The sequence below is a fragment of the Nannobrachium achirus genome, assembly GCF_963921795.1.
Source record: "Nannobrachium achirus genome assembly, chromosome: 16".
Taxonomy (NCBI): Eukaryota; Metazoa; Chordata; class Actinopteri; order Myctophiformes; family Myctophidae; genus Nannobrachium; species Nannobrachium achirus.
Window position 1 is genome coordinate 8,730,042 of NC_137823.1, and position 26,953 is coordinate 8,756,994.

The following is a 26,953-nucleotide window of genomic DNA, read 5'->3' on the forward strand; positions in this document are numbered from 1 at the left end:
AACACCTCGCGTTGCGAGGTGTTGTGAGCATGTAGATCTGCTATTTTCACAATTGCTGCCTCTAATATTTGACAATTTGGCCAATGTTGAATTTTTCATTTTAAAGGTATTAAAAGGGTCTTAAAAGTCCTTAAATTGTCACTTTAGAAATGTGCAGATACCCTCTTTACACTTAAACTGTATGTTGGTTTGTTTACTGTTGAGTGAGGGAAAAAGAATGTTTGCACACTAAGTTAAACATCTGGGGACCCCTCAAAATATGTTGGGGACCCCCTGTTGGTCCCAACCCACAGGTTGAGAACCACTGGCCTAGCCCTGGATCAGACAGATGCGCATCACCAGGGGGTGTGGTCACATTGATCAGACATCATCGGGGGTGTGGTCACACCTATTGATTAGACACCCCGATCAGAGTCCAATCAGTGGTGAGTCAGGACAGGTGTGTCTGCCTGTCAATCATCCATCCACAGACATCATTCATTCTATTCTATGAGCAATTTATTACTTATGATTGAATACATGTTCCCATGTTCGTCCTTCCTGTCCGTCATCAAATGTCAAACTTGAACCCAACGCCCCTCTTATGGGCATGGCAAGATAGACAGACATTAGCTATTGAAAATAGCAGATCTATATACATTTATATATGTAGACTCTATGGGCATGGTATGGGAGCCAGACATTAGCTATTGGAAATAACAGATCTATACATGCTAACAGATGTAATATCTTCGGTGAAGAGAAGTTCTCAGATAAAGTATAGCAGTGAACACAAGACATGTGCTGCATGCTCTCTCTCTCTCTCTCTCACGCACGCACACACGCACACACGCACGCACGCACACACGCACGCACGCACGCACGCGTGGGGCTGTCCCCATTTCAAATATTTTTGGGGGGTCACGGCCTGAAAAGGTTGAGGACCACTATATCTAAATATTATCTTCCTTTAGAAATAATACATGTGGTTCTCAAACAACTTTCTTTGACCCTTCAGAATGAGACAACAGGGAACAAGGAATCCTGACAAATTATACTCTGGGAAAATATTCTTGCTTGACGGTGCTGGTGGGCCCTTTATAATACAATTTATAGGAATGAAGCCGCAGGCCGAATAAAATGTGTCCTCGGGCCGTATTTGAACCCCGGGCCGGACTTTGGACACCCCTGGCTTAATAAGATGACACAAAACAAAACAAAAAAACATGATGGCTCAAGCATCTGTCAATCATTACACGCCTGTTTTTTTTTCTCTCTCTCGCCTTTTTGGTCAAAGTTTTAAAACTTGTTCCGTTACTGATAGTGTGAACGTGACAGTGGGTAGTTATGCAATAGACACACACACACACACACACACACACACACACACACACACACACACACACACACACACACACACACACACACACACACACACACACACCTCTTATCCAGTCCCCTCAGCAGAACTCAGCAGGTCTAAAACTCCAAGGTTCAACCACTGTTCAGTTAACTCTTCAACAACACGCAGAGAGGAGAGCCTCTATTTGACTGACACACAGGTAGGCACACACACACACACACACACACACACACACACACACACACACACACACACACACACACACACACACACACACACACACACACACACACACACACACACACACGTTTGAATAATTTTGTATTCCTAGGCTAGAATTATTGAATGCTTTAACCGGTGAAAAATAGCAGATATACAAGCTCACAGCGCGGCACCGAGTGCCGCGCTGCGAGCTTGTAGATCTGCTATTTTTGAAAATGTGTGCAAATCGTTGAATGAATGTATTTTTCAAAGCGAACGTTTGTAACTCAAATTTTGCTTCTGGGTGGTCCCTGGAACTAGATATATTTGAGATGGGTGTCCGTGGCCAAATAAATATAATTTTGCGGGTCCTTCACATGAAAAGGTTTGAGAACCACTGACATAGTAGTCTTTCAAGAACAGACTAACTGAGCTCCAGTTAAGTGAAAAGGATATTTTCTTTGACGATGGCTGGCCAGACTGCTTACATAGAAACATAGGTTTTTCAAAAAACCTTAGAAGGATTCAAAAGACACCTATAGCATCGGGTCAAAATGTCACAACTTTTCAAAAATAGCAGATCTACAAGCTCGCAGCGCGGCCGCGCTGTGAGCTTGTATATCTGCTATTTTTCAATAGTTAAAGCATAAAATAATGATACGCAATAATGTGTACCTGTTCTGAATGGGTTAAAAAAGAAAGAGAATTACCCTAAAGCCAAACTTGACATGGGAGCCGGTCAGGTTCAGGTTCAGGTTTATTTGTCACACGCATATCCATACAGGTACAGATATACAATGAAATGCTTGTGCCAGGAGCACTCTCAGCCTTATTACACACACAAGACAACCCAAAGCAACAAGACAACCCAAAACAACAAAAAACATACAGTGTAACAGTGTACAGTTTAAAAACTGCGTACAGTGCACATGACTACCTACGTCTCGCTTTCATCTCTTCGTTAAGCAACCTGATTGCTTGAGCATAAAAACTATTACTGAGACGAGTGGTGTGTGATGAGATGCTCTGATAACGTTTTTTGGATGGGAGGAGATAGAACAGGGAATGGGCGGGATGACTGCTGTCCTTTAAGATGTTCTCTGTCTTTTTCTTACAGCGTGTGTTATAGATTGTGTGTAGCTGTGGTAATTCTGTGCCAATAATTTTAGCAGCTCTCATCACAATCCTCTGTAACTGTTTACTGTTTTGAACAGTCAGGTTACCAAACCACACTGTGATGCATCCTGTCAAAACACTTTCTATGGTACAGCGATAGAAATTTACAAGCGCCTTGGTGCTCAGGCCAAATCTCCTGAGGCGCCTCAGAAAGTACAGTCGCTGCTGCGCTTTCTTAAGGATACCTTTGCTGTTTAGAGACCATGTGAGTGAGTTTGTTATGTATACACCCAGGAATTTGAAACTGTCCACTATGTCTACAGGTGAACCATTTATGGTTAAGGGACTGTGATTGACTTTAGACTTCCTAAAGTCAACGATGATCTCTTTTGTTTTACTGACATTTAGAGAGAGATTGTTATTCTGGCACCATAGGGTTAGCTCTTCAATTTCCCTCCTATAGGCCCTCTCATCATCGTTGGATATTAGTCCTATAACCGTGGTGTCATCCGCAAACTTGAGAATAGAATTATTACCACACCTGGCAACACAATCATAGGTGAACAGACTATACAACAAGGGACTGAGGCAGCAGCCCTGGGGCGCTCCAGTCCTGGTCAATATCTTAGATGAATGCTTGTTCCCTATTCGCACAGATTGTGGCCTGCCTGTCAAAAAGTCAAACAGCCAGTTGCAGATACTAGCTACTGCCAAGACCAAGACCCCTGAGTTTCAACACAAGCTTAGATGGTACAATCGTGTTAAAGGCAGAGCTGTAATCTATGAAGAGTAGTCTGACATAAGAGTTATTTTTCTCCAGATGTTTCAAGGCAATGTGTAGTGCGAGAGAAATAGCATCATCGACTGATCTATTAGAACAGTATGCAAAGTGTAGTGGATCAGTATTAGCAGGGATAATGTGCGTTATATGTGATATAACCATTTTTTCAGTTTTTTTTTTACACACACACACACACACACACACACACACACACACACACACACACACACACACACACACACACACACACACAGCATCTGAAATGTTTTCTTTAAGAAATCATTTCTTGGATTATGTTAGGAGGTGAATAACGGGGCACATTTCCGTTTGTCAATTTAGTTGAAAAGCAATATCTGATGCTCTTTCGTGTATTTTATACCTGTTAAATGTATATTAAATGTATTCATATTTAAGTGAACCTCACTGAAATAATATTGACATACAGACGCGCCATCTCAAATCTTCACGCGTCCTGCCATTGGCAAGACAGGAGATTTTCAGGGGTTTGGCAGAACATTGAGCTTGTAGATCAGCTATTTGTATGACCTTCTCTGACTGTGAAGTTTAAAATCTACCTATGAAGGTGGATTCTGCTTTGCGATGGGAATGGAGTGGTTTTTTGACGTTTTTTGGGGTTTCTGCAAAAATACGCTCCACTCTGCATAAAGAGTCGAAACGACTTCATTATTGACATATTATTACTAGCATATCATTGGTGGTCGTTGAATTGAGAATGGTTACATTGTAGCCTCGCGTAGCCAGACAACTATTCGACAGTCTCTGAATGCTATATAGAGTCTTCGAATTACAGCTCCCGAACGGCGAGTAATGGAAACTGGCATTATACCGTTCAAGAAAATATATTTTTAAAATGTCGTTTCTGCTAAGCAGCAAGCTAAACATGTCTAGATGATTTTTATTTATATAATGATAAATGTGAGACGGAAACGGAAGTGTGGAGGAGGCTTCACTTCCGCTTTAACCGGTTACTCATTGTTCTTCTAAAGTTATTCCAGACTGTATGACGGGAGTTTTTCCAAATTGCGGAGTCAACAGTCTGGCCACGCGATTGTAACGACCTCAGGCGACCTCTGGGGTCTCTATAGTAGTCGTCAGTGTGTCTGTGTGCAGGTCACCAAAGGTCAAGTCCAAATGTCAAGTTCACCTTTATTGTGTTTCATGTTGGATCAACAGAACCAATCATTTAAATTCATGTTTATTCATATTATATAAAATATTATACTAACCAACGTGGTATAATTTAAATTCATATTTATTCATATTATATAAAATATTATACTAACCAACATGGTATAATTTCAATTCATATTTTATTTTATCGTCTAATCAGGCTTTTGTGAACACCCTGAACAGTTTTTACTTTGATATTTGATGTGAACGTTATCAGGAGGCTTGATCCAGTTCCTCTACCCACACACACCCATTGTAACTTCAAACTCCATTTTAACCATGATAGATTAATCAAAAACACCCATTGCTTTTCTTCTGGTAACTCATACTACCCTCCTAATACGTAAGCAGGCCGTGTTTTTTCGATAACTTTCTTCATTTATTTTTAATAATTATTTGGGAAAATGGAAAAAATGAAATACAAAAAATAATTATTAAAAATAAATGAAAAAAGTTATCGGCCTGCTCACGTATTAGGAGGGTTGCATGAGTCACCAGAAAAAATAATGGGTGTTTTTAATGAATCTATCATGGTTAAAATGAAGTTTGAAGTTACAATGGGTGTGTGTGGGGAGAGGCCCTGGGCCTGGAGGGCCTGGTAACATTTACATCAAATATCTAAATATTGAATCAAGCAAATTAAAAACTGTTCAGGGTGTTCATAAAAGCCTGATTAGACGATAAAATTACGAATAGGTTTTTGAAAGTGGAATATCCCTTTAAACTGTGACGTGCAATGCTCTTCGGCTACTTATTTTAGTTGAAACGTGTGTGTTGTTGGCATTCCTTCTGCTGTCAATGATTAAGAGTTGATGTTTCCACTAGGCAATGTGTCTACGTGTTGTTATCCTTGTTTATTAGTGTGGATGCTAACTTGCTATAGTCCAGGGTTCCTCAAAGTGGGTGCCGCGTAATGTAATGCCAGTCCAGGGGTGGCTCAGAATAATCTGATCATATTTGGAATTCATCAATATCACCTCACCAATATCACTTCAATATGCTTAGTAAATCAGACCTGATTTGCACTGTACTTGAGTTCTTTTTGTCCATTTACAGCCAACTCACTTCACCAAAAGTAGCAGATCTACAAGCTCACAACACGTCACGCGTTGTAAGCTTGTAGATCTGCTATTTTTGGTGAACCTTCCCCCCCAGAGTAGGGATGCTGAGGTTCAAGTGGTCAAGTATAAAGTTATTTTCTGATATTTCTCTGTGACATTCCCTTGTGGAAAGACATGCATGTTTACGTTATGTTTAACATGATGTAAGATTCTAAAAATAATATTAGTGAATGAAACCCCCTGCGATAATCCGAGGCACCCCTACATTATAATTTTCACTCCCAGCACCTTATAGCATATCATTGTTGTATGTCCTTATACCTTATATGTCCAAAACTGTTTGTTTTGAATACCATAAAATGTACTAAACTAGCACACAACACCTCGGGACGTTGTGTGCTTGTAGATCGGCTGTTTTCACTAGTTTTGTGCGACAGTTTGTATGATGAAGCAGGGCTTTGCTTTACCAAAAGACGTAAACATTTGAAACTTGGAGATACGAGGTTTCTGCCTGACAGTGACGATATTTAAGTGATTATGTTGTGAGGAAAACGTTGAGATAATAGCCATTTTGGTTAGAACTGACTGAAAATAACTTTGTACTTCAAGTTTAAAACGATACTAAATATTTTTTAAGTGTCCAAATGAATTCCGAATACTATCAAATGATCTGCCCTAGGGTGCCCACTTTGAAAACCCCTGCATTAGGTCACAGAATGTTTTGCCAGCAAAGTGAAGCTGCTTTTTCTAAACCTTTGGAAGTGAAAAGTGAAGCTTTTGGCCATTCACATCACAATAGATATAAAGTTCCCAGAAATGCAACTTTCTAGTTAGTGCAGGGGTAGAACAACCTTAGGCACGGTGCCAACATTGGGGGAAGGGTGATCACTGGCACACTGGCAGAAGTGCGAGAGAGAGGATTTATATTTTAATATCAAATAGCCTATATGTTTTAAACGTGGTCAATTAAATGAAGTCACCTAATTTACAGCATTACATCCTGTCTAATGAGTCTGACGTTATAACAATGTCCTGACAATCTCAAAATATGTCAGAATGTTTGATAGCATGTCTGACATAACATGCTATGACATATCCATGTCATTATCATGTTGTCATTTATGTTGATATAACACACTGACTATCTATAAAAAAAAACTAAAAAAAAAAAAAAAACTTAAAAAAACGTGACACTTCATTTCAAAAAGGTTGCTGACCCCTGAGTTGTAGCGTATTGTATTTGTATTGTAGCGACCCCTCTTTTATTACTACATCAGTGAGTTAGCTGTGAGGGACTGTAACGCTACAGTATTGTTTTTACTCTTAGTATTTTTACAGCACTTTGGTTCAACACTGTTATTAAAGAACACAGAGGATACGGGTAATTATAGAATGCCGTATCTTATTTAGACAGGTGTGAGACTTTATTAAGCACTTTGTTTGTGAAATCTGAATGATGGTGTAGTTGTAGGAGGTTAAATAAGTCGCTCTGCCCGAACCCCTGTAAACACGGGAAGATGTCAGTCAGGTCTTGGTCTCTACAACCATGCGTGAGCTACGATGGGCTAAAAATCGCTTTGGGAAACTCGGCCAATGATGGATTCCAAAAATGATCAAAGTATTCTGAGGAACCTGCTGGACTCCTGGTATAAGGTAACGGAATATAACAGGATAACAGAGGTCTGTGTCTCCTCGTCTCTTTCTTTCTTTCTTTCCTTCGCAGAGCAATAAACCAAGATGGGGGACTGGGGCTTCCTGTCGTCTCTGCTGGACAAGGTCCAGTCTCACTCCACCGTCATCGGCAAGATCTGGATGAGCGTTCTGTTCCTGTTCCGCATCATGGTGCTGGGGGCCGGCGCCGAGAGCGTCTGGGGTGAGTTACTGTACACTGAATTCTGTGTCCAGGCCTGGAATTTCATCATTTTAGGGGCAAGGCCACTTGGTCTTTGGTGTTGTCCATTATTTGAGGGCACAAAGGCCAAATGCCATGGCAGTCGATTGAAATACTTTGTTGAATTTAAGGGTTAGGGATGATATATAGATAAATAGATACAGTAAAATAGATAAATGATGGTATTTACAATCTGATCCATGCTCAGCCCTGCAACGATCAAACTCACTGGATTGGTCTAAAGATGGGGACTCGGGGGAGTTAAGATTTCAGAATCTCAACAAAAGACACTGGTGTCTACATGACAAGAAAGAGACACTGGTGTCTACATGACAAGAAAGAGACACGGGTGTCCGGTGTCTACTGTCTACATATTGACCAGAAAGAGACAGAGCAGAAAGTGGTACAGTCAGCTGGGACATTAAGGCCACTGTGGCCTCAGGTCATGCCATTGGGCCAAACTGAGGGGCAACGACGGCCATGGCCTTCATGGCCTCCATGAAATTCCTGCCCTCTTTGCGTGTGAGGTCCGTTACACGGAATTCTGTGTCTATTAGACCAGTGGTTCTCAACCTTTTCAGGCCGCGACCCCCAAAATAATCACATTTGTACTGGGGACCCCTCACCCGACACCCCACCCTGCACAAGCACTTCGAATTGTTGGAGATGCATTACATTTAGTTTGACTCGATCTATTCCATTGTGAAAATAGCCGATCTTCCATCTCACAACACATCAGTGCATACAAGGACAGGTGCGTAGGAAGATTAGAGTTCCCACAATATGTCTTCACTCGCAAAGCTTTGTATTGAATACAGATCAACCCAACCTTCAGTGTATTCAGGCCCCCCCAAGATCATCATTGTTTGAACTGGGCCCCCCACCCTGTCAAGCACTTGGAGTTGAGGCATTACATTTAGTTTGACTCTGTTCCACAGATAACATTGTCACCCTGAGGTCGCAAGTCACCCCGAGGTGTCTTACTAGTATGTCTGTAAAAAGTGTCCTCTCCCGATCATGAATGCAGTTTTCCCTATGGTGAAAGAAATGCAAATGCCCTCTTTCCACGCCATACCTGAAGGCAGCATTCAAGATAATTGACTCGTCCAAATTCTCCTGAACTTGAATGCAGCATCTTATGTTGAAAGAATTGCCCTCTCTGTGTAGACTAAACCATGCTGTACGTAGGCCTACACCAGGGATGGGAATTGATAAGATTTTAACGATTCCGATTACATTTTCAATTCTGCTTATCTATTCTCATGGGGAAAGGGTGGGAGGGGGAGGAGAAAGACACACACTGTCTTCGTTTACACAAGTTGTTTAGAGCAGTGGTTCTAAAATAGCAGATCTACATGCTCACAACACCTCACAACGCCTCGCGTTGTAGATGTAGATCTGCTATGTTCACAATGTTCGCCTCTTGCTTACTTAATATTTAACAGTTTGGCCAGTCCTGTCGAATATTCGACTATTTGAATACTTTGAGGTCGAATAATTAGAATACTAAAAATCACTATTCGTGAATGTCCTATAATAGGTATAGCTTTTCAGAGCGATTTTGAAGGGGGTTAGGGTTTTACACTCCTTTAAGGCTTGCGGTAGGGCGTTCCACATGTTAGTGGTATAGCAGGAGAATGAGTTTGAGTCAAATCTAGGTTGATTGAACATGATTTGTGGCGCTGCCTCTGGTGTTGTGATCGTGGACATCCTTGACATCCGATTCTATAAATGTCTTCAAAATCCTTCTAAGGTTTTTTTGAAAAATGCATGTTTGAGCACCACTGACAAAGAAAATGCACTGTCAGTGGTGCTCAAACCTTTTTCATGTCAAGGACCCCCAAAATGATATGTATTTGGCCTCAGACCCCCATCTCAAAATATTTAGTTCCAGGGACCCCCCAGAAGCAAAATGTGAGTTACAAATGTTCGCTTTAAAAAAATACATTATATTCAAAGAATAAAATTCAAATTCAAATTTGGAGAGGGGAGAGGGCACTTTTTACACACATACTGTATAAAAGGGCCTGGGCTCAAGTCCCCTTTGATGTCTATGTGTGCACGTGCCTGATAACAAAATGCAAGTGTAGGCAACCTTAGGCACGGGTGCCATCATTGGCACAGGGGAGGGTGATCACTGGAACACTGGCAGAAGTGTGAGAGAGAGGATTTATATTTTAAAATCCAATGTTGTTTTAAACGTGGTCAATTACATTAAGTCACCCAGTTTGCAGCAAATGACATCCTGCACATAATTCTACATTCATTAAAATTCTGAACTCTGACTGGGGAGAGAGTCGGGGAGATAGGTGGGTTATTGCCCCGAGTCTAATGATCATTATAACAATGTCCTGACAAGCAAAATATGTCAGCATGTTGATGTGGTGTTGTTAAAGTGAATGTTGACATGGCACACCGACTATCTAGAAAACAAAAACATGGCACTTCATTTCAAAAAGGTTGCTGACCCCTGCAATAGAGGGTATGCGTATGCTGGTCTGGGATCACTTCACTTTTCGGGCTTGTAACCGGTCTGGAGCAGAAACCACAACACGTCATGTTGTAGTACTCAAAGGACTACAATTTGCCGGAAAGATCAAACCGGATTCAGTTATAACCCAAAATATTCCCCTGCACTCAAGGACATACTTTTAGGGTCTAGCTAATAAACTCCTTGATGCGGAGTAGTTTTGCTTTTGAAAAAATCGTTTGGGATTTGCATCTTTTAGTCCAACTGTTAGCGACTGGCAAGACTACACTAGTCTACTCGAGCATTTTAATAGGGATTGGGGAAACAAACGGGGGGGAACCAAATCAAAGTGACGCCGCTTCTTCTAGTGGTTTCCGCGCTTTAGGCGGAAACCAAACGGCCTGTTGTGAACGAACACCAGGCTTTCCCCCAGAAAGCCTGGTAGGCGAGGTTATGCGTATGCATAAGGTGACTGGCAAATCGAGTGGCAAAGTGAGAACATTAGTGAGAACATTAGTTCTATACCAATCAGACAATTGAAACACCCGTGTTGGTCCTCAACATGGCCGTTTAGGACTACAAATGCAACCATGAATACGATGTCTAATTGTGAAGCGTTGTCATTGGTCCTCAGGTGACGAGCAGGGCAATTTCATCTGCAACACGCAGCAGCCCGGTTGTGAGAACGTGTGCTACGACCACACCTTCCCCATCTCCCACATCCGCTTCTGGGTGCTGCAGATCATCTTCGTGTCCACGCCCACCCTGCTGTACCTGGGACACGTCATGCACGTCACGCACAAGGAGAACAAGCTGAGGGAGCAGCTGGCCAGCCCGGCGCCCCCCGGAGGCGGGAGTACCATAAAGCGGCCCAAGTACACCGACGAGAAGGGCAAGGTCAGTCGGTGATGGAGAAAAAAAGTACTCACGTTTTGGTTTTAGTCGAGTAAAAGTGTCAACACTGTAGACGCTTTTGATGAAGTCCAGTGGGACCGAAATGTCTGTCAATTCAAAAGACTAAGACTAAATCTACAGTAAGTCTAAGACTAATGGCTGTAAAAAATAACACTGGTATGCATGCATGCATGCATGCTTTCATTATCCCCCATGGCAGTGGCAAAGGGTGTGATATAGCCTTTACAATTTAAGCATTTCGCCGACACTCTTAATCCAGAGCGACTTTCAACAAGTAAGAAAATACAGCAATACATCAACGTCATCAATACATCAAATGCACAGCAATATCAATCTAAGAAGAACATAGCTAGACCAAGCAACTATTCAATAAAAAAAAGAACAGATAAAAATACTATCTGAAAACATGCATAGTATGGGAAGTTAAAAGTTACTGTGCACCACTGTTCCAACTACAAAGTGGCAAATCCTGGACATTCATGCCACAGTGGCCCAGACACTGTCCAGGAGGAAGACAAATCAAATAAGACAAGATTTCAGTCCATTGAAAGAATGAATTGAATTTAAGGGATAACCCTAAGCCTAACCATAACCATAACTGGTTATGCAGTAAACAAAGTTACTGGATTGCTTTAAAGGACAACTTTGTTTTTTTTACAACAAGGGTTCATATTTTAGATTGTAATTAGAAAAAAGAAAAAGTGAGTGTTAAAATGTTTTCATTTACTTCGTTCTATCGTTTTAGCATGTTTAGCGTGCTATAACGTGGGGGCATGTGTACGCATGGGGGCATGTGTACAAGTGTCTAAATATATGTCTTTTTAGACACAATAAGCCTGCAATTTCTTTATTGCTATTTACAGTAACCCCAGAAGTCATATCTGCCCATGAAAGATTGCGGTGCATCTTGGGAATGGGCAAAAATGTGTAAAAATACATATTTAGCCACTTGTACGCATGCCACCAGCCACTGAAATCAAAATAATTAAAATCTCTAAAACGATAGGAAGGAGTAAATAAAAACATTTTAACTCTTATCTTTTATATTCTTTAATTGTGGGCTCGCCTATAAGGCGAGCACACTTTAGATATTGTCATTATTGTGGGCTCGCCTATAGGCGAGCACACTTTAGTTATTGTGGGCTCGCCTATAGGCGAGCACACTTTAGTTATTGTGGGCTCGCCTAAAGGCGAGCACACTTTAGTTATTGTCATTATTTATTTATTTCTATACTAGATCAAGTAGACCAAAAACTTCGGTTCCGTTCTACTCCTACATACTTAGTGAGAAAATGAAAATAAAAACATCAATGTGTTCAGTTTACAGTGGCGAAGTGTGCTATTATTTTCTATAGCAATCGGCCAAATGGTGGCGCTGTAGGAAGCCTTCGAAAGTGCGATCTTTGAACAGGTATAGCTCATGCTGTGTTTGAGGTCCAGCCATGAAACCTGTATACACTTATGCGTCTCCTCATGCCGAACAACTTTTACCCTCTAACTTTTGACCTCTGACCTTTAGGTCTCCCACAATTCGGAATAATATGAAAAACAGTAAAAATCTATCTCCTCCTGGGTTTCTTTCGTTACGCGCACAAAACTTTTTTCACATGAACTTTGGACCTATACGGTCAAACTGTCTTCGCGGATTTCTTTTAAAGTGAAATATAATTTTTTAATAATTCAATCAATATTGCGGTTTTATGTAAATTATTCTTCGGCCTCTAAATCATACATGCAAAGTTACACGTTCATGGCATTTGGCAAAGATGTGGAGGGTTAGTCAAAGTATCACTGAAACCAATTTTATTCCAATCGGCCAAAGGGGGGCGCTATACGAAGCGTTTGAAAATTCAAACTTCAAACGGGCATAAGTCATGACTCGTTTCGTTTGAAGACATGCAACTTGTTACACGCATGCTTTGAATCAAGCGGAAGACATCTGTGTCGTTGTTAAGTAAGCTCCGCCCTTCGATTTTCCACCATTTTGAGCAGTTTGTAAAACGCGTAAACCCGCTTTTATTCTGGAATTTTCGCGTCACATGCACAAAACTTTTTTTACGTGAACTTTGGACCAATATCTAAAAATCTGTCAGATCGGATTTCTTTAAAATTTAAACATGCTTTTTTAAATAATTCAATGAATATTGCAGTTTTATGCAAATTATTCTTCTGCCTCTAAATCATACATGCAAAGTAACATGTTCATGGCATTTGGCAAAGATGTAGAGTGTTAGTCCAAATATCACTAAAACCAATCTTACCCCAATTGGCCAAATGGGGGCGCTATATCATTTTGAGCAGTTTGTGAAACGCTTAAACCCGTTAGGATTTTTTTTGCAATTTGCATGATACATTCTACACACAATCTAAGGACCTTTATCTAATATGCCTATGAAGTGCGCACACACAACAAAAAAATAATAATAAATATAGCTGGAAGCAGCGATAAAGTGGCCAAAGCCAAAAACACCTCAAATCATGAACACAGCCTGCAATGTGCATGAAATCTTGCAAGCACATTCCCAATAGGTCAAGGAACAAATACCACCCTTCTCGCATTGGCCTGTTATAGCGCCACCAGCGGGTCAACTTTTGTACAACACATTTTTGGAACAATATGGACCAATCTTTGACGTCAGTAACGTCAAAGAGAGCACTGCCTGCGATCTTGACATTTTGTACTTTTATAGCCATTGTTTTCTGGCTTGAAGCGAGCCCACAATTGTTTCGAAGGAACAATATTTTCTAGTTGTCATTATTTCTATACTATACTATACTATACTATACTAGAGCAAGTTCTCCTTCAAACTTCGGTTTCCTATAACTCCTACATACGTAGTGAGAAAATGAAAATAAAAACATCAATGTGTTCAGTTTACTGTGGCGAAGTGTGCTATTACTTTTTACAGCAATCGGCCAAATGGTGGCGCTGTAGGAAGCCTTCGAAAGTGCGATCTTTGAACAGGTATAGCTCATGCTGTGTTATACATACAGCCATGAGACCTGTATACACTTATGCGTCTCCTCATGCCGAACAACTTTTACCCTCTAACTTTTGACCTCTGACCTTTAGGTCTCCCACAATTCTGAATAATATGAAAAACAGTAAAAATCTATCTCCTCCTGGGTTTTTTTCGTTACGCGCACGAAACCTTTTTCACATGAACTTTGGACCAATACGGTCAAACTGTCTGGTCAGATTTATTTTAAAGTGAAATATAAATTTTTAATAATTCAATCAATATTGCGGTTTTCTGCAAATTATTCTTCGGCCTCTAAATCATACATGCAAAGTTACACGTTCATGGCATTTGGCAAAGATGTGGAGGGTTAGTCAAAGTATCACTGAAACCAATTTTATTCCAATCGGCCAAAGGGGGGCGCTATACGAAGCGTTTGAAAATTCAAACTTCAAACGGGCATAAGTCATGACTCGTTTCGTTTGAAGACATGCAACTTGTTACACGCGTGCTTTGACTCGAGCGGAAGACATCTGTGTCGTTGTTAAGTAAGCTCCGCCCTTCGATTTTCCGCCATTTTGAGCAGTTTGTAAAACGCGTAAACCCGCTTTTATTCTGGAATTTTCGCTCCACGTGCACAAAACTTTTTTTACGTGAACTTTGGACCGATATCTAAAGATCTGTCGGATCGGATTTCTTTAAAATTGAAACATGCTTTTTTAAATAAATTCAATGAATATTGCAGTTTTATGCAAATTATTCTTCTGCCTCTAAATCATACATGCAAAGTAACATGTTCATGGCATTTGGCAAAGATGTAGAGTGTTAGTCCAAATATCACTAAAACCAATCTTACCCCAATTGGCCAAAGGGGGGCGCTATATCATTTTGAGCAGTTTGTGAAACGCTTAAACCCGTTAGGATTTTTTTTGCAATTTGCATGAAACATTCTACACACAATCTAAGGACCTTTATCTAATATGCCTATGAAGTGCATACACACAAAAAAAATAAAAATAATAATGAATATAGCTGCAAGCAGCGATAAAGTGGCCAAAGCCAAAAACACCTCAAATCATGAACACAGCCTGCAATGTGCGTGAAATCTTGCAAGTACATTCCCAATAGGTCAAGGAACAGATACCACCCTTCTTACATTGGCCTGTTATAGCGCCACCAGCGGGTCAACTTTTCCACAACACATTTTTGGAACAATATGGACCGATCTTTGACGTCGGTAACGTCAAAGAGAGCACTGCCTGCGATCTTGACATTTTGTACTTTTATAGCGATTGTTTTCTGGCTTGAAGCGAGCCCACAATTGTTTCGAAGGAACAATATTTTCTAGTTTATCTATCAGGCAGGCAGTCATATCAAGTTCTCCTCAAAACTTCGGTTCCTTTCTACTCCTACATACTTAGTGAGAAAATGAAAATAAAAACATCAATGTGTTCAGTTTACAGTGGCGAAGTGTGCTATTATTTTTTATAGCAATCGGCCAAATGGTGGCGCTGTAGGAAGCCTTCGAAAGTGCGATCTTTGAACAGGTATAGCTCATGCTGTGTTATACATACAGCCATGAAACCTGTATACACTTATGCGTCTCCTCATGCCGAACAACTTTTACCCTCTAACTTTTGACCTCTGACCTTTAGGTCTCCCACAATTCGGAATTATATGAAAAACAGTAAAAATCTATCTCCTCCTGGGTTTTTTTCGTTACGCGCACGAAACTTTTTTCACATGAACTTTGGACCAATACGGTCAAACTGTCTGGTCGGATTTCTTTTAAAGTGAAATATATTTCTTTAATAATTTAATCAATATTGCGGTTTTATGCAAATTATTCTTCGGCCTCTAAATCATACATGCAAAGTTACACGTTCATGGCATTTGGCAAAGATGTGGAGGGTTAGTCAAAGTATCACTGAAACCAATTTTATTCCAATCGGCCAAAGGGGGGCGCTATACGAAGCGTTTGAAAATTCAAACTTCAAACGGGCATAAGTCATGACTCGTTTCGTTTGAAGACATGCAACTTGTTACACGCGTGCTTTGACTCGAGCGGAAGACATCTGTGTCGTTGTTAAGTAAGCTCCGCCCTTTGATTTTCCGCCATTTTGAGCAGTTTGTAAAACGCGTAAACCCGCTTTTATTCTGGAATTTTCGCTCCACGTGCACAAAACTTTTTTTACGTGAACTTTGGACCGATATCTAAAGATCTGTCAGATCGGATTTCTTTCAAATTGAAACATGCTTTTTTAAATAAATTCAATTAATATTGCAGTTTTATGCAAATTATTCTTCTGCCTCTAAATCATACATGCAAAGTAACATGTTCATGGCATTTGGCAAAGATGTAGAGTGTTAGTCCAAATATCACTAAAACCAATCTTACCCCAATTGGCCAAAGGGGGGCGCTATATCATTTTGAGCAGTTTGTGAAACGCTTAAACCCGTTAGGATTTATTTTTGCAATTTGCATGAAACATTCTACACACAATCTAAGGACCTTTATCTAATATGCTTATGAAGTGCACACACACAAAAAATAATAATAATAATGAATATAGCTGCAAGCAGCGATAAAGTTGCCAAAGCCAAAAACACCTCAAATCATGAACACAGCCTGCAATTTAGGTGAAATCTTGCAAGCACATTCCCAATAGGTCAAGGAACAGATACCACCCTTCTTACATTGGCCTGTTATAGCGCCACCAGCGGGTCAACTTTTGCACAACACATTTTTGGAACAAAATGGACCAATCTTTGACGTCAGTAACGTCAAAGAGAGCACTGCCTGCGATCTTGACATTTTGTACTTTTATAGCCATTGTTTTCTGGCTTGAAGCGAGCCCACAATTGTTTCGAAGGAACAATATTTTTCTAGTTACAATCTAAAATATGAACCCTTGTTTAAAAAAAAAAAAAAGTTGTCCTTTCAAAGATGGGGGAGTTAAGAATTCAGAATCTCAACAAAAGACAAGTTATCTACATGACAAGAAAGAGACACTGGTGTCTTCATATTGACCAGAAAGAGACAGAGGAGAAATTGGGTTAGGGTCATCTTGCCTGGCTCCAGCCAATAGACCCGCCCACTCTCTGAGTGGACTGCTTCTCTTGGTCTGGAATTGGCATATGATGCGCCTCTTTCTATGGCAAACCAACCAATGAAATCAATGCAAGACGGAGGAGGGGGTGGGTCTAACTTTTGAAAATCAACAGAAACAGTGGAGGGAGGGGTGGCTCACCAGAGCTCTTAATTGCTCCCTTTGAACTTCAAAGGGTTTCTGAACTGCAGTAATTGATTGAGCCACACAAGTGTCAATAGCTCGTTAGTGCTTCTCTCTAATCAATGAAACATCAAAGACAATGACTTGTTTGATGCCAGTCATACAGGGGAGGGGGAGGGGGGAATGTTTTGTGTACACAAGTCAAACACAACCCCTCCCACCAGATCTCTTGTGATTGGGAATTTCAAATTTTAAATCCCCTCCCCTTTGAAATCTCTTGTCAATGGGACAATGTCAGACTCAAGATCCAGCGCAGAGTCTGAAATCAGGCTAATCAGATCATCTGGGGCATTAAGGCCACTGTAGCCTCAGGTCATGCCAATTGGTTTGAGGGGCACAAGGCCAAACTGAGGGGCAACGACGGCCTTCATGAAATTCCTGACCTGGGTGCCCCACAGCTGCAGCACTACAAACAGACATACTGTGACTCTGATCATCACAACAATCATAAAGTGCAACCGCTCTCTTGTCGCTGACCTCTGCAGGTGAAGATCAAAGGCAGCCTGCTGTGGAGCTACCTGATGCAGCTGCTGGTGAAGATCATCATCGAGGCGGCCTTCATCGTGGGCCAGTACTACCTGTACGGCTTCGTCATGGTGCCCATGTTCCCCTGCTCCCGCAAGCCCTGCCCCTTCACCGTGGAGTGCTACATGTCCCGGCCCACCGAGAAGACCATCTTCATCATCTTCATGCTGGTCGTGGCCTGCGTCTCCCTGGTGCTCAACGTGGTGGAGATCTTCTACCTGCTCTGCTCCAGGTAATGATAATAATACCAGTAAGACTCCCTAATTAGCCCTATTCACGGCCCGCCCACTCAGCATCCCCCTGGTGCTGAAGTCATGTTTTGAAGGGTAAAATCCTGCTAAAAGCCCATAGAGTTAACACAGAAATCGCAAATTTAATGCAGTTTCCGAATAGTAAAGTATAAAATACGGCTAGCATGATCAAGAACACAAGATAGTAAATGGCACAAAGCATTATAATTTACTTTCCCGCTCGAAATAATGATTTGTTGGCTTTAAGTCCAGCTATTTCTGTATTAATTTCCCCTTCTAAACTGACGTCAGCACCAGGAATTTGCTGAGAAATTTGCTGAGTGGGCGGGCCGTGAATAGGGCTAATCGGGAGATAAGCGACCGTCAGGTCGCAAGTAAAAATAGGCCTGATGGTGGCGCTAAATTGTATAGATCCTTGTTGATGACACGACTCTAGACAAACTGTGTACCGCTTTGCGTGATTTTCGGGCAAAATCTGTAGTGGCAGTGTCCAAAAATGTGTTTGAAAAAAATCACCCTGATGGTGGCGCTAGATGGGACAGATGCATTTTGATGACATGACAGTAGATATATGTACCGGTTTGCGTGATTTTAGGGCAAAATCTGTGGGAGCAGTGTCCGAAAATGTGTCTTGCAAGAATCGGCCTCATGGTGGCGCTAGAGGAGGGCCATGTGAGAAATTAGTGGGGGTTGTGGTTTGGCAGCCAAGGAGTGTGTGTGCAAAGTTTGGCATGGATAGGGGCAACGGTGGCGGAGATATGAGTAGGGGAAAAGTGTGACGTATAAGTAACTGCGACCCAACGGTTGCAATGAAGGATATGATGATGTGTAGGATAGAAGACCACATTTTCATCATCTTCATGCTGGTCGTGGCCTGCGTTTCCCTGCTGCTCAACGTGGTGGAGATCTTCTACCGGCTCTGCTCAAGGGCAGAAACCTCGAAAATCTCCATTTTTCACGTTTGTACGTTTTTTTATCACCAAGTAAAAGCCCTGCTTCATCATACGAGGCTGTCGCACAAAAGTAGTGAAAACAGACAATCTACAAGGCGTTGTGTGCTTGTAGATCTGCTATTTTCACTAGTTTAGTTCATTTTTAAAACGATAAATACAAAATGAAAGGGCAATCCCAGATGACAAAAAAAATAAAATCAGGAGGGCCTCTTTTTTATATCTAACAAAAAAGAAAGAAAGAAAATTAAAATTGCATCAAAACTAATCAACAAATTAAAAACTGTTCAAACATTGGCCAAATTGTCAAATAGCAGAAGCAAAAGGTTCAGTTCAGTTTGGTTTATTGGACAGAAATGCATGTCTGTGTAATGTACAACAGGGCCTGCTAATCTCTAATGATCCATGGTCCAGTAGTCATAATGAAGTGTCTCAGAGGAACCAGGAGCCTAGAGCCTCTTCTGTGGACACTGTGTGTTTACAGCACACTCTAGGACAGGGGTTTTCAAACGTTTTGACTCAGGGCACCCCTGTAAATAACTTTTTCCATCCACGGCACCCCTGAGTAAAGCCCTTTGCACACAGACACGTTTTTCTCGCAAGGAAAAAAAAGGACAATTCCATTTTTAAAAGAAAACAATGATTCTCTATGACCTCATGCAGACCGGCTCCGAAGTTGCCATGCGGCAGGGGGCTCACCATGTTTGCGGCTGTGCGTTTTTTCCCCGATCAAACCAAGTTCGATTTGTGCGTCTTGTCGCATGCGGTAAAAACTCATTCACTCCTTTTATGACTCCTCTTCGGATCCGCAGTGTGGATTCCGCACAGCCTTGCACACCAAATCCAATGCGTTTTAATCATGCAGCTAACGGAAAGAACAGTCATGTGTGCAAAGCCACAGAACCTTTTAACCACTTGAACCCCAGCATGCATATTCAGGGGAAAGGCTCACCAAAAATAGCCGATCTACAAGCTCAGAAGCTACAAGCTCACAACCTATTTTTGGTGAAGAGAGTTGTCGTAGAAGGAAAAAGAACTCATCACTACAGTGCAAATCAGGTCAGTTTTACTAAGCATAGTGAAGTGATATTGATGTAGTGATACTGCTGAATTCCAAATCTTATCAACTTATCGGTAGCACTTTACAATAATGACCTGTTACAAATCATTTATAAACATTTATAAGCAGTTTATAGATGAGTAATAAACATGAACAACTTGTTTATTGACATTTGTAAATGTTTAACTAAACATTTATAACTGTTTTAAACATCATTTACATGATATTAGTAAGGTATTAGTACGTAGTAAACTAATCATGAATAAACCATTTATATACATTTGTAAATGCTTACTAAATCATTTATAACCAATGCTAAAATTCACATAATGTGTAGGTAGGAATGCATTTACAAATGTCTGTTAAGGTGACCTCCATGTGTTGTTCATGTTTAATATACGCTTTGTAGATGTTATCAAGAGCCCTAATGTAAAGTGAAGACTATTCATTGCGACCATCAGGTTGCAAGTTACTATGAAAACCTCCCCTGGCCGTCTGTCAGTCCCTCTGTCAGTCTGTCCGTCACGTCACATCACATCACGTCACGTCACACTTTTGGCCCTACTCTTATCTCCGGCACCGTTTCCCCTATCCATGCCAAACTTGCCAAACTGCTAAACATGAACAAACATGGAGGCCACATTAACAGACAGTTGTAAATAATGAATAGTCTTCACTTTACATTAGGGCTCTTGATAACATCTACTAATGATTTATAGATATTTAAGGAATGTTTTACAAAGCATAACCATGAACAAACAAGGTGGCCACATTAACAGACGACAGATGTAAATAACCAGTAAGACTCCCTAATTGGGAGATAAGCAACCTCATGGTGGCGCTAGAAGAGGGGCATGTGAGAAATCAGGGGCGGAGGTTGTGGTTTGGCAGCCAAGGAGTGTGTGCAAAGTTTGGCATGGATAGGGCAACGGTGCCAGAGATAAGAGTAGGGCCAAAAGTGTGGCGTGGCGTGGCGTGACGTGACGTGACGGACGGGCGGACATCCCGTGGAGGTTTGTATAGTAACTTGCGACCTCACGGTCGCAATGAATAGTCTTCACTTTACATTAGGGCTCTTGATAACATCTACAAAGCGTATATTAAACATGAACAACACATGGAGGTCACCTTAACAGACATTTGTAAATGGATTCCTACCTACACATTATGTGATTGGTTATAAATGATTTAGTAAGCATTTACAAATGTATATAAATGGTTTATTCATGATTAGTTTACTACTTACTAATACCTTACTAATAACATGTAAATGATGTTTAAAACAGTTATAAATGTTTAGTTAAACATTTACAAATGTCAATAAACAGTTTGTTCATGTTTATTACTCATCTATAAACTGCTTATAAATGTTTATAAATGATTTATAACTGGTCATTATTGTAAAGTGCTACCAAATTATCTCGCGGCACCCCTGGACTGGCATCACGGCACCCCAGGGTGCCCCGTCACCCACGTTGAAAACCCCTGGTCTAGGATACATGAACTCACCTGCTGTTTCACACACACACACACACACACACACACACACACACACACACACACACACACACACACACACACACACACACACACACACACACACACACACACAGCCTGATTTCAGACTCTGCAGAGAGTGAGCGGGTCTATGGGCTGGAGCCAGGCAAACACACACACACACACACACACACACACACACACACACACACACACACACACACACACACACACACACACACACACACACACACCCTACCACAAGTCATTTAAGCAACAAAAAAAAAAAAAAAATGGAGAATGCAATACTTTGGCTTAAGTCACAAAAAAAAAAGAAAAGAAATAAAGTACAAATACAATCAATATTTAGAAGCATGAACAGGTTGTTTCAAGATGTGAGTACAAGGAAGTCCCGAAGCGGCCAAAAGATGTAACAGATCTGATTGAAAGAGGGAGATTGTTCCAGTCAGATGGAGCTTTGTAGTGGAATGCCCTGCGTCCAGATTCAGTAGTTATTTTTGGGGAGACAGTGAAATAGGGATGTTGTGAGTTCCTGAGTGTGACCATTAACACTTCAGTGAGTCCCGTTTTGATGTGAATACAATACAATTCACGTCACGCCAAGTCACACATTTGCCCTACTGCACAAACTTTGCACACACACTCCCAGGCTGCCAAACCACAACCTCCACCCCTCATTTCTCATATGGCCCTCTTCTTGCGCCACCACGAGGCTGATTCTTGCAAAACACATTTTTGGACACTGCTCCTACAGATTATCTCCCGATTAGGGAGTCTTACTGGTAATAACAGTTGTACTAGTTAACATGTTTATGCTTATACTCTGTAACTTTTCCAATAGAACTAATCTTAAAATTGTCCTAACTATTAAAAAGCTAAAGTTTTGGAACACCCACTCCGTTAATTTCAGCCCCTAAAGCCTTCTGTAAATATGTTTTCTATGATCCTGGCCGGGGACCGGATTTCGCGGCAAAATTACGTCATCTGCATCCGTATACGTTGTATATAAGTTGGCCAATCACAGCGCGGATCATACACTACCGGCCAATCACAGCGCGTCTTGCCGTCTCTTCAGGAAATAGCTTGCCTCAGCAACAGTGTTTACGCTGGTGTTGGAGTCTTGCCTGTTACTCCCCAATGCCTGGTCGCAGAGGGACGCTCCGGTGGTCCGCGGCGACCCCGGGCGAAAAACGGCCGAAAAAAGCAATACCGTTACTGACCAGTAGTTGAGCAACTTCCATAGTATAGCTTTAAACAAAGAAGGACACCGACATACATACACAACCGAACACAGTACTTGCGCACTCTGCTGGCGCAAGTAATAACCTTGTTTAACACGGAACATAATTACCATAACCCGTTTTGTTTTGTTTTCCTGCCGCCTGCAGGGTGCGGTGCCGTCGTGGGCGGAGCCACAGGGTGACGTCGGCAGAGCACCCCGCCAGCCTGCCCAACAGCGCCCCCGTGTGGCCCAGCGTGGAGGACACCCTGAGGCAGAACAAAGTCAACCTGGAGTTCGAGAGCGGTCAGAGCATCGCCGGCAGTCTGGACGGAGCAAAGGAGGACAAGAGGCTGCTCAGCGGCCACTAGTGGCCAACGCATGCAATCACACACCGCTAGAGCAGTGGTTCTCAACCTGTGTCTTTGGGGGGTCCCCAGATGATTAACTTAATTAATGTGCAACATTTTTTTCCCACTCAACTGTATCTGCCCATTTCTAAAGTGACAATTTAAAGACTTCTTTTTAGTACCTCTAAAATGTCAAATTAAACATTGGCCAAATTGTCTAATATTAGAGGCAGACATTGTGAAAATAGCATACCTACATGCTCACAACGGCTCACAACGTCCTTAAATTGTCACTTTAGAAATGTGCAGCTATCCTACACTTGATGCTGTATGTTGGTCTGTTTACTGTTGGGTGAGAAAACAAAGTTGCACATTTAGCTAAACATCTTGGGGACCCCCCTGGGGGTCCCAACCCACAGGTTGAGAACCACAGTCACAGTATTACCGCCCACGGTACGCTGAATACTGCCCAAACGTTTTAACTCAAGAGCCAAAGGAGAAATGAGACGTTTGCCCGGGACCCAACGTAGTGAAAATAGCAGTTCTGCTATTTTCATATTTATAAATTATTATTAGATTTTTGAGAGGAGCTAAGCTCCAACACCTGGCTTTGTATGGTTCCCAAACTGGTGGGAAAAAAATGTCCGGGCACTAAAGTAAACTGTATGGCCTACATCTGGCCTAGATATTGTAATACATCTGTTCTAGATATGGCCTTCATCTGGCCTAGATATGGCCTACATCTGGCCTAGATATTGGCCTACATCTGGCCTAGATATTGGCCTACATCTGGCCTAGGTATGGCCTAAATCTGTTCTAGATATGGCCTACATCTGGCCTAGATATGGCCTACATCTGGCCTAGGTATGGCCTAAATCTGTTCTAGGTATGGCCTACATCTGCCCTAGGTATGGTCTACATCTGCCCTAGGTATGGTCTACATATGGCCTAGGTATGGCCTACATCTGGCCTACATCTGGCCTAGATATGACCTACATCTGGCCTACATCTGGCCTAGTTATGGCCTACACACACTGTGATTGGCTAGCGGGACACTTGATGAAAATGATCTCATAAATTCACACAGATCTTTGATTCACCAGAGGTCTGCGCCGCAGATCCAACTTATAGGCTATGGCCATATATGGAGATTTCTGCATCTGTCAGTCCTTGTCCATTTTGTGCCCATACATGGAGATCCCTAACGTCATCAGTATAGAGGGTATGTGCGTGACATCATCATCATAGCTGGAAGTTATGCGGGAACGCCTACTGAGTGGCAAAATAACTACTGTACTTTCTGTGCTTGACAGCCCATACATCCAAACAGAAAAGTCCTATCTGATTGCATTAATCATTAAACTCACTTTGCCACTCACTTTGCCACTCCATTTGCCATTCACTTTAAGCATGCGCTTACCCTCTATATGCCCATATATGGGCATGGTCCCTTTTGTGCCCATATATGGAGCTGGCTGTCAGTGGCTGACAGCCCAGACACACTCCATATTTGGGCGTAGCGGTTTGAGAAACACAGGCGTACGCTGAAGTACACTGTGTGAAAAAGTGCTCTTTTAATCCCAGAAAAAAGAAGAAGAAAAAATGGACGCCAGATTAAAAATTAACTGTATTTTATACTAGAGGAACCCCTTCTAAATAATCTGTTTTTACATTTTATTATTATTTTCTTCCTTAAAGTTTAGATTATTTTTTTTCTTTGAAAAGTATTGGATTTTTTTTTAAAGGTTTGGTTTTTGAATGTGTTCACCTACATACAATGACGTGCTTAAAATAAGGACATAGAAGCAATGTACATAATGTGTGTGTCTAGTCAGTCAGTCAGACAGACAGACAGACAGACAGACAGACAGACAGACAGACAGACAGACAGACAGACAGACAGACAGACAGACAATGTAATCTTGTGTTAATTTTATTTGGCTTTTTTACTGTTTCATTTATAAAATGGTAATATTTTTTTTGTGTGACCATTTTTCAATTACGGATTTATTTCAATCAAACCATTAGTACGGTCATTATGTGAATGTTCTATTTATTTCCAATATGAAACATATTTAACGTAAAATGAATGAATAAATGTTTGCACTGAGAGATGATAGTGTTTTATTATTTAAAATTCAGTCCTCTGCTCTGAGGGACACTTTGTGACCAAATAAAACTGTCACTGCCTCGAGTTTGAGTGTTTCTATATTTATTTTATATTTATCTTTGAACTATTTATATATAGAGGGTATGCGTGTGACATCATCATCATACCAGAAGTCATGCGTTCTGGAAGTTATGCGGGAACACCTACTGAGTTGCAAAAAAACGACTTTCTGGCCTTGACAGCCCATACATCCAAACAAAAAGTCCTGTCTGGTTGCATGGACAAATTAATGTGTATTACCCCCTCAGGCCGGGAACACATGTACAGTATGTGGTACAGTAATCTTTGGAAAAATATTTAAGTTTTCCAGATTTTCTATGAAGGTGTAAGCTATCAAATAGTTTTGGGATTGTGAGGCTGAGTAATACGTTTTCCAGTAACAACAGTGAGTAATTTTCTAATTGGACTTAGGTCCATAAGGGTTAAATGCATTAAGCAACGTTAAACTCAATTTGCAACTCGATTTGCCATTCACTTTATGCATGCACATACCCTCTATTGTCAGCATTACAGTGTCAATTATAGGCAATAATTATTTTATTTAAAACAGTTGTGTACAGCTCGATATTGTGACGTTATCATTGCCATAGACATTGCTATAGACTAGAGCAGGGGTCTTCAACAGGGGGTCTGGGACGCCAAGGGGGGGGTCCTCAGAGTTACTACAGGGGGTCCTCCAAATCTTTGTGTGATAGAAACTTTTTTTCTCCTTTTTTATATTAACCACTTGAACCCTAGTGTCCATATTCCGAGAACTTTAGCCAAAATAGCGAGGCGTTGTTAGCTTGTAGGTCGGCTATTTTCGGCAAGGAGGTTTGGTGGAGAGGGGAAAAAAGAGCGGACTAAGTACAGAGTGAAAGGTCAAGTGTATCAAGTATTGACGGTTCAAGTAAATATCTGAAAGCATGAATCCAAAATACACTGATGATTGTGCTGTCAAACGACAAAACTATATGGAATCTATGAACAGGTTGTGGGGGTCCCTGCTTCATCTCTCTCTCAACTAAGGGGTCCTTGCCTGAAAACATTAAAGACCCCCGGACTAGAGTGTGTGTCCCTGTATTATGGGAACATATTAACATTGCAGACAGGGTGAAGTGAAGATGATTTATGTGATTCATCATCATAGTCCTATCAACCCCTCAGGATCCAGCAAAGCCACAGCCCTTGTGCAGTGGTTCTCAACTGCGGGTCGGGACCCCCAGATGATTAACTTAATGTGCAACATTGTTTTCTCATTCAACAGTAAACAAACCAACATAAAGTTAGTGTATAGAGGATATCTGCACATTTCAAGTAACAATTTAAGGACGTTTTAATACCTTGGCTTTAACATTAGCCATATTGTCAAATATTAGAGGCAAAAATTGCATTGCGAGGCGTTGTGACCATGTAGATCTGCTATTTTCACAATAGAACCAACGGTGTTATACAAAATGTAATGCCTCAACTCTTAGTGCTTGTCAGGGTGAAGGGGTCCCCAGTTAAAATATGATTATTATGGGGGTCGCGGCCTGAAAAGGTTGAGAACCACTGCACTATTGGACTCAAGCTTTTATTTCAGACCATTGTTATAGTGTTCACCACGGCAGGTTTGTCCTCGTGCCCCTAAAGTAATGTCATGACCTGAGGCCACAGTGGCCTTAATGCCCAAGCTGACTATACCACTTTCTCCTCTGTCTCTTTTTT

At 41.3% G+C, this 26,953-nt stretch overlaps 1 protein-coding gene across 1 annotated transcript; it reads left to right on the forward strand.

Annotated features, from left to right (window-relative positions):
- The first annotated feature begins 1,457 nt into the window (after positions 1 to 1,457).
- LOC308300415 (gap junction Cx32.2 protein-like) lies at positions 1,458 to 25,288 on the forward strand. Its single transcript, XM_080744244.1, has 5 exons — positions 1,458 to 1,541; positions 7,416 to 7,565; positions 10,688 to 10,950; positions 17,707 to 17,978; positions 22,914 to 25,288. The coding sequence occupies exons 2-5, from the start codon at positions 7,430 to 7,432 to the stop codon at positions 23,113 to 23,115; spliced, it is 873 nt and encodes a 290-aa protein (XP_080600370.1). The 5' UTR covers positions 1,458 to 1,541; positions 7,416 to 7,429; the 3' UTR covers positions 23,116 to 25,288.
- Positions 25,289 to 26,953: the final 1,665 nt, after the last annotated feature.

Coding starts and splice junctions, on each gene's coding strand:
- LOC308300415 (XM_080744244.1), top strand. CDS start 7,430: ATGGGGGACTGGGGCTTCCTGTCGTCTCTGCTGGACAAGGTCCAGTCT. Junction 7,566..10,687: donor CGGCGCCGAGAGCGTCTGGG/GTGAGTTACTGT, acceptor ATTGGTCCTCAG/GTGACGAGCAGGGCAATTTC. Junction 10,951..17,706: donor ACACCGACGAGAAGGGCAAG/GTCAGTCGGTGA, acceptor TGACCTCTGCAG/GTGAAGATCAAAGGCAGCCT.